This window comes from Scedosporium apiospermum (assembly GCF_000732125.1).
Source record: "Scedosporium apiospermum strain IHEM 14462 chromosome Unknown SEQ_SAPIO_0099, whole genome shotgun sequence".
Lineage (NCBI taxonomy): Eukaryota > Fungi > Ascomycota > Sordariomycetes > Microascales > Microascaceae > Scedosporium > Scedosporium apiospermum.
In genome coordinates, this window is record NW_015971800.1 from 172,028 (window position 1) to 184,462 (window position 12,435).

At 51.5% G+C, this 12,435-nt stretch overlaps 3 protein-coding genes across 3 annotated transcripts; 2 read left to right on the forward strand and 1 right to left on the reverse strand.

Moving 5' to 3' along the window:
• Nucleotides 1-11: 11 nt before the first annotated feature.
• On the reverse strand, nt 12-993 carry SAPIO_CDS5513 (tRNA(His) guanylyltransferase; the record flags this gene model as incomplete). Its single annotated transcript, XM_016787827.1, has 3 exons — nt 12-230; nt 443-531; nt 903-993. 3 exons carry the CDS (start codon nt 991-993, stop codon nt 12-14), a joined length of 399 nt encoding a protein of 132 aa, XP_016642142.1.
• A 614-nt stretch (nt 994-1,607) lies between these two features.
• SAPIO_CDS5514 (uncharacterized protein) lies at nt 1,608-3,098 on the forward strand (the record flags this gene model as incomplete). The annotated part of the gene is made up of 3 exons (XM_016787828.1): nt 1,608-1,751; nt 1,858-1,966; nt 2,029-3,098. The coding sequence occupies 3 exons, from the start codon at nt 1,608-1,610 to the stop codon at nt 3,096-3,098; spliced, it is 1,323 nt and encodes a 440-aa protein (XP_016642143.1).
• Nucleotides 3,099-4,090: 992 nt separating this feature from the next.
• Nucleotides 4,091-9,449, forward strand: SAPIO_CDS5515 (DNA-directed RNA polymerase II subunit rpb1; the record flags this gene model as incomplete). The annotated part of the gene is made up of 3 exons (XM_016787829.1): nt 4,091-4,447; nt 4,506-9,335; nt 9,408-9,449. 3 exons carry the CDS (start codon nt 4,091-4,093, stop codon nt 9,447-9,449), a joined length of 5,229 nt encoding a protein of 1,742 aa, XP_016642144.1.
• Between the last annotated feature and the right edge of the window lie 2,986 nt (nt 9,450-12,435).

The following is a 12,435-nucleotide window of genomic DNA, read 5'->3' on the forward strand; positions in this document are numbered from 1 at the left end:
GATACCCTGGGTTATGTTTCTTTCGGAATTTTTCCTGGCTTGTTGGACAAAAGCCAGGGCCGCCTGTCCCAGAAGTCATCCTTGATGATGTCCAAATGCTCTATCAACACTCTAGCCTTCTCCCGCTTCTTCCTGTCCTTTTCAGCCTGTGTCTTGGTTTGGACAATGGGTTCGGCAAGGTCGTCTGCTTCCGCCTCTGTATTATGGGTTCCAGGTTCGACAAGCTCGTACTGAAGGCGTTAGCTAGTGTTTAGTTACCAACGGGAGGGATAATAGCCGTACGTCTCTGAAAACCACACTTCCTTTCTTGAACATTTCCGGTTCGTTATTGTAATTTATTCCGAACCTCGAAAATAAGAGTTCGTTCTTGTCCCGCGCCAGAGTTCCCTGCGAGATGTTAGGTGCTTCCTTGAACGATGCAAATAAGTAATTAGAGACATACTGCAAGAAGCTTTTCCGCTTCCTTATTGTCGTGGTTCCCGAGCTGGATTAAAGCCCAGAACGCCGTATTGTAGAGATTGTTGATGTGGCCTACAACAGTTAGCTCCTGGACAGAGAGAACAACACAACTCTGAACGAACAGTCAACTTGTCTCCAGCTGAGGTAGTCACGGAGGTTATGAACACTCGGATAGCAGACAGCGCGGCCGTCAAAACTCGGTAGAGGAGGAGATAGTGGAATGTCGGGAAAATACGTCGGCCAGAAATAGATATAATTTGCGGTGAAGGTTGAAACGACAGTGGTCACGAGCTTGCTAATATCGATTAGTAGGAGATCACCTTTGGACAGGCAGAGGTCTGATGGGAACAATCTGACCTTTCTCTTCGTTCGAAGAGCACACAAGTCTTATGGAAGACAAAGCTATCAAGGATCTTAACTCCACTTATCCGTAGAATGCTTACATGGAGGAGCTAACCTGTATTCGTCGCTGACGCCATAAGCGATGGTGATGTCAGGTAGCTCGGTGACGACAGCCCGGGCGGCAGCGTTCATGAGATCTAGAGCTCGCTTATCGTTGGGTTTCTCAAAACCATACTTGGCACACAGTCTGGACAAACATTAACTATTAAATGAAGCGAATACCGGACAGGGCTCTAGATTCTCACTTGGTGAAACCCCGGCCGTCAATTCTTACAACTATCCATGTGTTCGGAAGGAGGTTGTCAGGCCGCTCGAAGCTTTTGACATACTCGAACCTAGTTGACTATCTATTAGAAATGAAAGGACCCGGGAGCTATATTCTGGAGTTCGGGATCCGTACTTGGAGTTCGCCATATTGAGCCGCGATATACGCTTGGGTTGCGTGGCACGAGATGATTCCTTTAAGTTGAAGGTTTCATTGTTCAGACATCACTGAAAGAAAGTGGGGGAATTTCATTCACGGGTACCTCTGTACAACCTATTTGCGGGTATAATTGGTGCTACAGGTGACACCTGGAAGTATCTTGGTACCTTTATTGCCAAACCTTGGTTTTTGCATGTTGGTGGGGTGGATCTGTCTGCGACAGGATTAGCCTTGCAGCTAAATCTCCCAAGCGAGAGGCGATCGCGGAGAGTGTTTAACTTCCACTCCATTTTCGAACCGAACTGCATTGAAAAACACAACGATGAATTTACTCCTTTCCGACGACTATCTGCTGCAGGATTACCCTGAAAACATCACCAACACCATCCGGTCCGGTCACTCAACATGCCTCCGGTTCAATCGCAAAGGCGACTACCTCGCTTCTGGTCGCGTCGACGGGACCGTTGTAATATGGGATATTGAGACGATGGGGGTAGCCAGAAAGTTGAGGGGTCACAGCAAGAGCATCACGTCGCTAAGTTGGTCTCGGTGTGGAAGGTATCTGCTGTCAGCCTGTCAAGGCTGGAAGGCTATCCTATGGGATCTCCAAGATGGCAGCCGGTATCGTGAGGTTCGATTTCGGGCGCCAGCATATATCGCAGAGCTCCATCCATGGAACCCGTAAGTTTATTCCTGCTCCAGTGTCTTGAAGAGCCTCCCTTTATGTGAACTCTATAATAAAGATGTCGGTCGTAGTCACCAGTTTGTCGTCTCCCTCTTTGACGAACAACCACTCCTTGTCGACGTCACGGAACCGATCGACGTCAAACACGTCCTCCCTTCCTCTCCGAAACGAACGAACGTCGAGAACGATACTGCGCTAAAAGAAAAACAAGCGAAAGAGGACGCGAAGCAGATGACGACAGTTACAATATTTACGTCGAGTGGAGACCACATTATAGCGGGTACAACAAAAGGTCGGCTAAATATCATCGACGCGAAGACACGAGAAATAATCTTTTCCAACAAAATTTCCGGCTCTGTCATCACGACTCTAAGAATCTCCGGCTCGGGCAAGGAGTTGCTGGTCAACGCGCAGGACCGCATAATCAGGACCTTTCTCGTCCCGAATCTCTCGGCTGAGAATCTCGATCTCGACACCATCCAACTACCCCTCGAGCACAAATTCCAGGACGTTGTCAACCGCTTATCATGGAACCACGTCACCTTTAGCTCGACCGGCGAGTATGTCGCTGCCTCGACATACAACAACCACGAATTATACATCTGGGAGAGAAATCACGGAAGTTTGGTCAGGATGCTCGAAGGTCCGAAAGAGGAACAAGGCGTTATCGAGTGGCATCCACACAGGGCGCTGCTCGCCGCTTGTGGTTTGGAAACTGGCCGCATCTACATTTGGTCTGTCACGAGCCCGCAAAAGTGGTCAGCACTCGCACCTGATTTCGCCGAAGTCGAGGAGAATGTAGAGTATATCGAGAAGGAAGACGAGTTCGACATATACGCGCAAGAGGAGATACATCAGCGGCGGCTAGATGCCGAGGACGAGGATGTGGATGTGCTGACAAAGGAACCGTCAAAAGTGGACGAGGAAGACGAGGATACTTTCCGAATGCCTATCCTATTCAACCTCGGGGAAAGTGATAGCGAGGAAGAGTTTATAGCTGTCTCCACTGGCACAATGCGGCGTAGGAGCCCTGGAGAAGGCCAAGGAGAGATTTCACTCAATGGGATCGAGGAAAAGGCACTGGTCCCCAAGCGAGGAACAGGAAGAGGAAGGAGTAAGAAAAAGTAGCAACGTCGTGAAATGCCAAATGGATCAATCAATATACCCCCTTTCTTTCTTTGCACGTTCCAAAATCCCGGGTCGGACTAGGACTCTGTATACGCGCCGCGCAGGCACCGTAATGACAGCATCTCAACCTGCATCTTGTATTTTCTGTCGCCGGCCCCGCTGGAGCTTGATATTGTTAGGAGGGCGATCAATGGTGGCAGGAACAACGGAGTCGACCATTCATCAACAACAATGGTTGTTGATAATGTGGAGAATCTGGAGGTGAAAGGTTATTTGATTTAAATATTTTCCAAAAGTAGAAATACCTGTACTGGAGCTATTTTGCATGCTGTTTCACCGTGAATGAAGTACCTCGACATTATTCCCCGGTCAGGCATCATTGATCCACGCATTCAGCGTCCAAAGAGGCGCTGAGCCCACTGGAGCAGGCAGCGGTTTGGGAAAGGCAGAAAATTACCTAATCGGGGCTAGCGTCATCTCCCACGGTCAGATCCAGCCTCAAAGCCAAACCTCTCGCCCCCGTGAATTTTTCAACAACGTAACCCTCGACAAACCTCTTGTCATCAACCACCATCGCATCACAACACGCGTCAGGACGCCGTAGATAGTGTCTCTGACCTTCTTTCACGACTTCGAGTGCTTTTCTTCGCGTTATCGTCGCCTTTTTCCCGGCAATCGTGCGACGGTGGCGACTGCGACGACGTTTTACTAGGTTTCTTCCTCGGCCGCTGGCCAGGAAGGGCGCCGACCTCAAGCGCCATCCGCAATCATCCACCAACGCTCTTTTCCATCTCTGAAATTCTCGCGCGCTTTCCTGCTGTCTTTCGTCGATTTAATTCTCGCGTTCTTTCGACCGACTCTTCGTCCTGGTCACCTCTATTACCGCGTTCGTACCTTCCCCATCCAATCGGTCTCGACGCGCCACCGGCCCCCTCTTCGACTCGCAACACCTTTCTCCTATCCATCAAAACTCGCGATAATCATCCATCAAAATGGCGAACCTATACTTCTCTCACTCGAGCGCGCCGATAAAGACGGTAGAGGAGATCCAGTTTGGCATCCTGGCTCCTGAAGAGATCAAGAACATGAGCGTGTGCCACATCATCTACCCTGAGACCATGGACGAGTTGCGCATCAAGCCTCGCGACGGAGGATTGAACGATCCCCTTCTCGGATCCATCGATAGACAATTCAGGTGCAAAACATGCACCCAGGCGATGGGAGAGTGTCCAGGCCATTTCGGCCACATCGAGTTGGCGAAGCCCGTTTTCCACCCAGGCTTCCTCAAAAAGGTCAAGAAGATTCTTGAGATGGTTTGCCACAACTGCAGTAAAGTGAAGGTGGATAGGGTAAGTTAATGGCGAAGTTTGATTGCTTGCAAGCTTAGCCATGCTAATCAGGCCTCAGACCGACGCGGACTTTGCGCGTGCAGTCCGAATTCGAGAACCCAAGGCGCGTTTCCAGAAGGTTTGGGAACTCTGCAAGAAGAAGAACATCTGCGACAACGAGCCCCGCGAACGGATGGATCCCGGTGTAGATGGTGGACAGCAGAAGGTCATCATCAACCACGGCGGCTGCGGCAACATTTGCCCCGAAGTTCGCCAGCAGGGGCTCAGCATTCTTCTCAAAGGTGGCATGGCCGATCAAGAAGGTGCTCCTTCTTCCAAAAAGAAGGATATGGTGCCCATTTCTCCCGAACAGGTGTTAAACATCTTCCGCCGCATCTCAGATGATGACATGAGGGACATGGGTCTGAATGCAGACTATGCTCGCCCTGAATGGATGATCGTCACTGTCTTGGCAGTTCCACCCCCTCCCGTCCGACCCAGTGTCTCCATGGACGGTACTGGCACCGGCATGCGAAACGAGGATGATTTGACTTACAAGCTGAGTGACATTATTCGAGCGAACGGCAATGTAAAGCAGGCTATCCGGGAGGGCTCTCCAAACCACATTCTTCGCGACTTTGAGCAGCTTTTGCAATACCACGTTGCCACGTATATGGATAACGACATCGCAGGCTTGCCCCGCGCCCTGCAAAAGAGCGGCCGACCCGTCAAGGCCATTAGATCGCGTCTAAAGGGAAAGGAGGGTCGTTTGAGGGGAAACCTCATGGGAAAACGTGTGGACTTCTCAGCTCGTACCGTCATCACCGGAGATGCCAACTTGTCGCTCGACGAAGTCGGTGTTCCTCGCTCGATCGCGCGTACACTCACGTACCCCGAGACTGTCACCCCTTACAACATTGGCAAGCTTCACCGCCTCGTACAAAATGGTCCGAACGAGTATCCCGGCGCCCGATATGTTATTCGCGCTGACGACGTCGGCGTTACCCGAATCGATCTGCGACATCACCGTCGCGCGGGACAGATTACTCTCGAGTACGGCTGGAAGGTCGAACGCCACCTCATGGATGGCGATTATATCATCTTCAACCGTCAGCCGTCTCTGCACAAGGAGTCGATGATGGGTCATCGAGTTCGCGTCATGCCCTACTCGACATTCCGACTGAATCTCTCTGTCACGTCACCTTACAACGCCGATTTCGATGGTGACGAGATGAATTTGCACGTCCCCCAAAGCGAAGAAACTCGCGCCGAAGTTAGGGAACTTTGCATGGTGCCTCTGAACATCGTCTCGCCGCAGCGAAACGGTCCGCTCATGGGTATTGTTCAGGATTCACTGGCTGGTATCTACAAGCTTTGCCGTCGTGATACCTTCTTAAACAAGGAGCAGGTGATGAACGTCATGCTCTGGGTGCCTAAATGGGACGGCATCATCCCGACCCCTGCGATCCACAAGCCGATCCCGCTATGGACTGGCAAGCAAATCATCAGCATGGTCATCCCGCCCACCATTAGCTTGTTCAATCCTAGTGAGAGCCGAGAGGATGCGCCGCTGAAGGATGAGGGTCTCCTCATCCAAGGTGGAAGGCTTATTTACGGTCTTCTCTCGAAGAAGAGCGTAGGTGCCGCTGGCGGTGGTATCGTGCACTTGGCCTACAATGAGCTTGGTCCGGAGGGTGCCATGGCGTTCCTTAATGGGGTTCAGTCCGTGGTCAACTATTGGTTCTTGCATGTCGGCCATTCTATTGGAATTGGCGACACGATTCCAGATAAGGCGACCAGTGAAAAGGTGCAGATTCATATCGATGAGCGCAAGGCGGAAGTCGCAGCGCTCACTGCCCAGGCAACGGCAAACCAGCTCGAGGCTTTGCCTGGTATGAACATCAGAGAGACCTTTGAAAACAAGGTCTCCATTGCCTTGAACAAGGCTCGTGATGATGCCGGTACCACCACCCAGAAGAGTTTGCGCGATATGAACAACGCGGTTCTCATGGCCTCATCGGGTTCTAAAGGTTCGTCCATCAACATTTCCCAAATGACGGCGCTCGTCGGCCAGCAGATTGTCGAAGGAAAGCGTATTCCTTTCGGATTCAAGTACCGAACGCTGCCCCATTTCACCAAGGATGATTACTCCCCCGAGGCACGTGGGTTCGTCGAGAACTCTTACCTCCGTGGTCTTACGCCAACTGAGTTCTTCTTCCACGCCATGGCTGGTAGAGAAGGTCTCATCGATACTGCAGTTAAGACGGCCGAGACGGGCTACATCCAACGTCGTCTCGTGAAAGCGCTTGAAGACGTTAGCGTGAAGTATGACGGGACCGTCCGCAACTCTCTTGGTGACATCGTTCAGTTCCTCTACGGAGAGGATGGCCTCGACGCTCTATGCATCGAAAAGCAGCGTATGGATCATCTCAGCATGTCCAACGCCGACTTTGAATCGCGCTATCGTCTAGACGTCATGGCCAACAAGCGGCCTGCTGCCCTGGATGCTTTGGAGTATGGCAATGAGATCGTTGGCGACCCTGCCGTCCAGCAATTGCTGGACGAGGAATATGACGCCCTCTGGTCTGATCGAAACAACGTCCGTGAGATCAACGCCAAGAAGAAGGGTGACGAGATGATGCAGCTTCCTCTCAACGTCATTCGAATCATTGATTCGGCTAGGAGGCTGTTTGGCGTTGATGGTAGCCAGCGCAGCGACCTCCGCCCTCAAGACGTCATACCCGCGGTGCAGGCGATGCTCGATCGCATGACTATTGTCACTGGCAATGACCCTATCTCTCATGAAGCCAACAAGAACGCCATGATTCTCTTCAAGGCACAGCTTCGTTCCCGCCTGGCTTTCAAGCGTATCGCTGTTGGCCAGCGTCTCAACAGGCTCGCCTTCGAGCACGTTCTTGGTGAGCTGCAGGGCCGTTGGGACAAGGCATTCGTGAACCCTGGCGAAATGGTTGGTGTTTTGGCAGCCCAGTCCATTGGTGAGCCTGCCACTCAGATGACGCTCAACACGTTCCATTTTGCTGGTGTATCGTCCAAGAACGTTACATTGGGTGTTCCACGTCTGAAGGAAATTCTCAACCTCGCCACAAACATCAAGACGCCTTCAATGGTCGTATATCTCGAGGGACGAAACGCCACTCAGGAGGCGGCGAAGGCTCTTCGAAATGCCGTCGAGTATACGACTCTGCGATCAGTCACCGCGTTCACAGAAATCTACTATGACCCCGATATCATGTCGACTACCATCCCTGAGGATATGGACATGCTCGAATCATACTGGCTGACTGATGACACGATGCGCCATACGATTGATGACCAATCTCGTTGGCTCCTTCGTATCGTGCTTGATCGGCAGAAGATGTTGGATAAGGGTTTGGACATTGAGGATGTCGCTGCCCGAATCCGACAAGACTACCCCTCCGATCTTGCAGTCATTTCCAGTGATAACAATGCCGACGAGCAGGTAATCCGCATTCGAACAATATCGAGCAATGACAAAGATGAAGACTCGGGTGTTATTGAGGACGACGTAATGTTGAAGCGTTTCGAGAGCCATCTTCTCGACACGCTCACCTTGCGCGGCGTGCCGGGCATTGAGCGAGCTTTCTTGACGAAGGGTGACAAGCTCATCGAGACTGATGACGGATCCCTTTTGGCTGGCAAGACGGACCCTCGCTGCGAGGAGTGGTATCTCGATACCTCCGGCAGTGCGCTCCGCGAGGTCCTCACAATTTCCGGTGTTGATACGGCCCGAACCTATACCAACAACGTTTGGCAGATCCTCGAAGTATTTGGCATCGAGGCAGCCCGTGCTGCCATTGTGCGCGAGCTTACGCAAGTGTTAGCCTTTGGTGGTTCCTACGTCAACCATCGACATATCGCCCTTCTCGTCGATGTCATGAGTTATCGTGGTTCCATCTCGGCCGTCACTCGTCACGGAATCAACCGAGCCGACACTGGTGCGCTTATGAGGTGTTCCTTTGAGGAAACGGTTGAAATTCTCTTGGAGGCGGCGTCCAGTGGAGAGCTCGACGATTGCCGAGGAATCTCGGAGAACGTTATGCTGGGACAGATGGCGCCTATGGGCACAGGCAACTTTGAGGTGTTCCTTGATCCCAAGATGCTTGATACCGTCATTTCTGATCACGCACGCATGGGTCTCATGCCTGGAATGCCGGTCAAGGGCGGCCCGACAGAGGGTGCTGCTACGCCATACGACAGCGGATCTCCAATGGCGGATTCCGGCTACGTGTCTCTTGGACCCGGTACCCCCGATGCCGGCAACTTCTCTCCCATTGTGGGAGCAGGAAGCGAGTCCCCAGCTGGCTTCCAGACGTCTTACGGTGCAGACGGCTATGGTTCTGGCAGCTTCAGCCCCTACTCTCGTGGAGGCGCCACGAGCCCATTCAGTACATCCCCCACCTCACCAATGGGCGGATATGGTGGATACTCACCGACGTCACCTGCTGGATACTCGCCGACTTCGCCGTTACTGGATAGCTCTGGCGGACGCTTCGCCACCTCTCCTTCGTTCAGCCCTTCTTCGCCTTCATTCTCGCCCACGTCTCCCATGCTCCATCGGCCCACGAGCCCCAACTACAGCCCGACGTCCCCGACGTATTCGCCAACCTCTCCCACGTCGCCCAGGCACTACTCGCCTACGTCACCCAACCAGTTCAACTCACCCACATCTCCCAACTACTCGCCGGCCAGCCCGAACTACAGCCCGGCCTCTCCCAACCTCCACGCAGCTGGGGCAACCTCGCCCTCGTACTCACCGGCGTCGCCGAAGTGGTCTCCCACCTCGCCGCAGTCATACTCGCCTACGAGCCCTACCTTCCAACGAAGCCCGGCTCAGCAGTCGCCGACGAGCCCCAGCTACTCCCCTACTGTAAGTTGATTTGATGATACCCCCGCTTTGTACTTGAACCCAAAGTATGCTTACACGCTTTTGCGATAACAGTCACCTCAGTGGTCTCCTAGAACCCCTGGACCTCAGAATTAAGGAGGCAGGCAGGATGACCCTCGGCTACATAAGTTGCCAGCCGACTGATCGCAAGAAAGCATCGAGTCCTAGCACAGCATGGCCTTGTTTTTTTTCGAGGCGTTTATAGTGTTACATCGAAATTACGACGCATTGTGTCTTTTTTCTCTCTCCCAAAAAACTTTCTCTTTTCCCATGCGTTTCTAGTGTTTTTTTTACTCTTCTACGGCGTCAAATTAATGCATCATGACATGGTCGTCATCCGGTTCGTTTTTTCCTTCTTTTTTCTCCTTGTTTCCTTTCCGCCCTTTTGGCCCCGGTGTTACGACCCAGAGCTTTGCAATATAGAATCAAAAAGACTGGTATTTTCAACCTGAAAAAGAGAGGGGAAAATAGGATTCGTGGCTTTTTCTGTGCATAGGTAATGGAAGTTGTGGACTCGATCAAACAAAGACTTCATTTTTCTCTTATTCCAGCCCTATGGCCGGTTTTCCTATTCAAGTGGATGGAACGAAAAGTGAAGTGAGAATAAAAAGAAAAAAAGGTGCAGAGGGTACGCCAGCATCGAGGAGAGAGCGACAGAGGAGGAGGAGGAGGAAGAAGAAGAAGATGAAGAAAATGAGAAACGAAGGCTGTATTCTAAAGGAGGGAAAAGCTGCCAAAAAGGGGCGACTGGCTACTCGAGTGTATATTAATATCAGAGGGGAGGTTTCTTGATGGAACTCTTTTTTTTTTATCTTGGTTCCCTTCGAATGTTTTTTTTCCTCCCCTTTTTTATCATCGATTCCCTCTCCTTTTCCTTATGTGTGTCTGTTGAGCTGTTTTCCACACTGGCTTTTGGATCCAATTTTTTCTTTTCTTTTCAACAGATTGACTTGATCGATGGAGAAGAAAAGGGAGTGGCACATAGACTGCGAGTAACTTCGTTTGATAGAATCAACCAATTAAATCAGATTTTTTTTTTTACTAAACTCGTTGCTTGCTCAACTGTCTCCTGGATCGATCCCCGTCACCAATTGAGCTTCGTGCTGCTCATGGAGGAAGGGGGGAAATGGCAATGACATCAATAAGAAATTGGGGGCTAAGAGAACGGAGAAGTGGAAATGAAGAAAAGAAACGGGGAAAGAAGAACGGGGCGCAAGCCCAGCACGCGACAAGTTTCGGACCCCGAGATGGTCTCGATCGTCCAGGAATGCACTCATCGTCACTGGGCATCTCCAAGGCGAATCTGTCGCCATCATGCCCTGGCCGCCGGGCCAACTAACGAGTTTGCCGACACTGCAAGCCAACATCGGATCGTGACCAGTTAGTCCCACATCCGTATTGCCCCGGGGGGCGTGTGGAAGGGAATGCCGCCGTTGGTCGTCGAATCTGCTCAGATCCCCGGGTTGACTCCCGTATTCAGATTGTCCAGCATACCTCCTATCCCATTCTAGGGTATATGTTGGCAGGATTAGGCAGGATTCAGCGCCCAGCGGCCACCTCGCCTGTCGCATTTGCGAAAATGGATTTGGGGACCTGAAAAAAATAAAAAAATGCCTATCTGACAATATTAGCCGCGATCCTGCGCCTTGCGCGGCCGAGGAAGACCTAAAACTCCACCAAAATGCACATTATAATCGTTGGTCTTCTCTGTAAGAGATACACCTCAAAACCCGACCCTTCGCTCAACCTCGTTTACAGAAAGAAGACTTCGCACGCCAGTATCCTCAGTCATGTCCTTTTGTGCCTAACGCCCGCCCCCAAAAGGATCGCGACGTGAGGGAGGAGGCGTGTTAGTTGACGGCCGTCAAAGCACAGCTAAGATTTGAAGGGGGTGGAACCGGGTAGACTTGGCTACTAGCGAAATAATACCACGATAGCTTCGTCCAAACAGGGATTTTTGCCCTTTATTTTCCTCCCAAAGAATGTGAAAATTTATACTCGTGACATCAGTGGCTCGAAATCTTGAAAATACTGGGCTCAGGGCCGCAAGGAAAAGCCGCATGATGGGGGCCAGAAGAATGAAAAAGGAAAGCAGCAAACCTGGGAGTGTCATCAGAGAAGCCTCCAGATTCAGAAACCTGCGTCGAGGGTGGGCTGTTTCTCCATCCGCAGACAGAAAACACGAACGCTCCATTCTCTCGTTGGAAGCCTCAGCCCCACGCATGCGCATGGAGAAGACAAACAAAAGAAGCCAGACGTTGGCGCTTAAAAAAAAGTAGTGCACACGATACTGGACGAAACAGGAAGCCCTCATCAACATGTTTGCAAGACACGTTGCAGTGCTTTGTGGAGACTTGAGGGCCGGAATGGACGGGGTGTGTGGGGTACAAATCCATCGACGGTCTGAGCCCACCCACCCTGACACTTGTTTGTGCACCACCAGATGCTGAATTGAATCACAACATTGAATCTTCACGCCCCCCGGGCTGTCAGGGCTGAACAGCGTGATGCACACGCCTCCCCCCTCTTCACTGTTGAACCATAAACTTGCTTGGCACGACAAATAATTCCCGGACTTTTCCAGAAGAAAGTCGCATCTCATCCAAAGAACGACAATAAAGGTAGGGGGATTTTTGTCCGGGGTTCGTTGGCTGAGGCCAGACAAATCCTGGGGCGGAATCTCAGAACAGGAATCGAGAGAGTCAAAAGGTCAACTCGCAACCGGGATATACCGGAAGAATAGAACAGTCATTAATATGAAATGAACGCTTTTCTAGGGAGGAAAAAAGTGTATAAAGTCTAAGAGATGACGGCTCTGCGGCCTCAAGCTTGGCCCGGGCTCAAAGTTGTGAGAGTGTTGTGCAGTCTCTCCTCCTGACATGACCGGTGGCTGTTTGTGCCGCACCGCATGTGCCTTGGTACTTGGCACCCTAATTCAGTCGAGGGTACTGTAGCATTGTCGTCTGTCATCTTCTGCAGTGAAACTTGGTTAACATCTAGCGCACATCATGTGCAGTAGCGCATCGAGACATAACCTGGCCAGGGACCTGTGTGGTGTCGTCGAGATGTCGTATTCTGACTT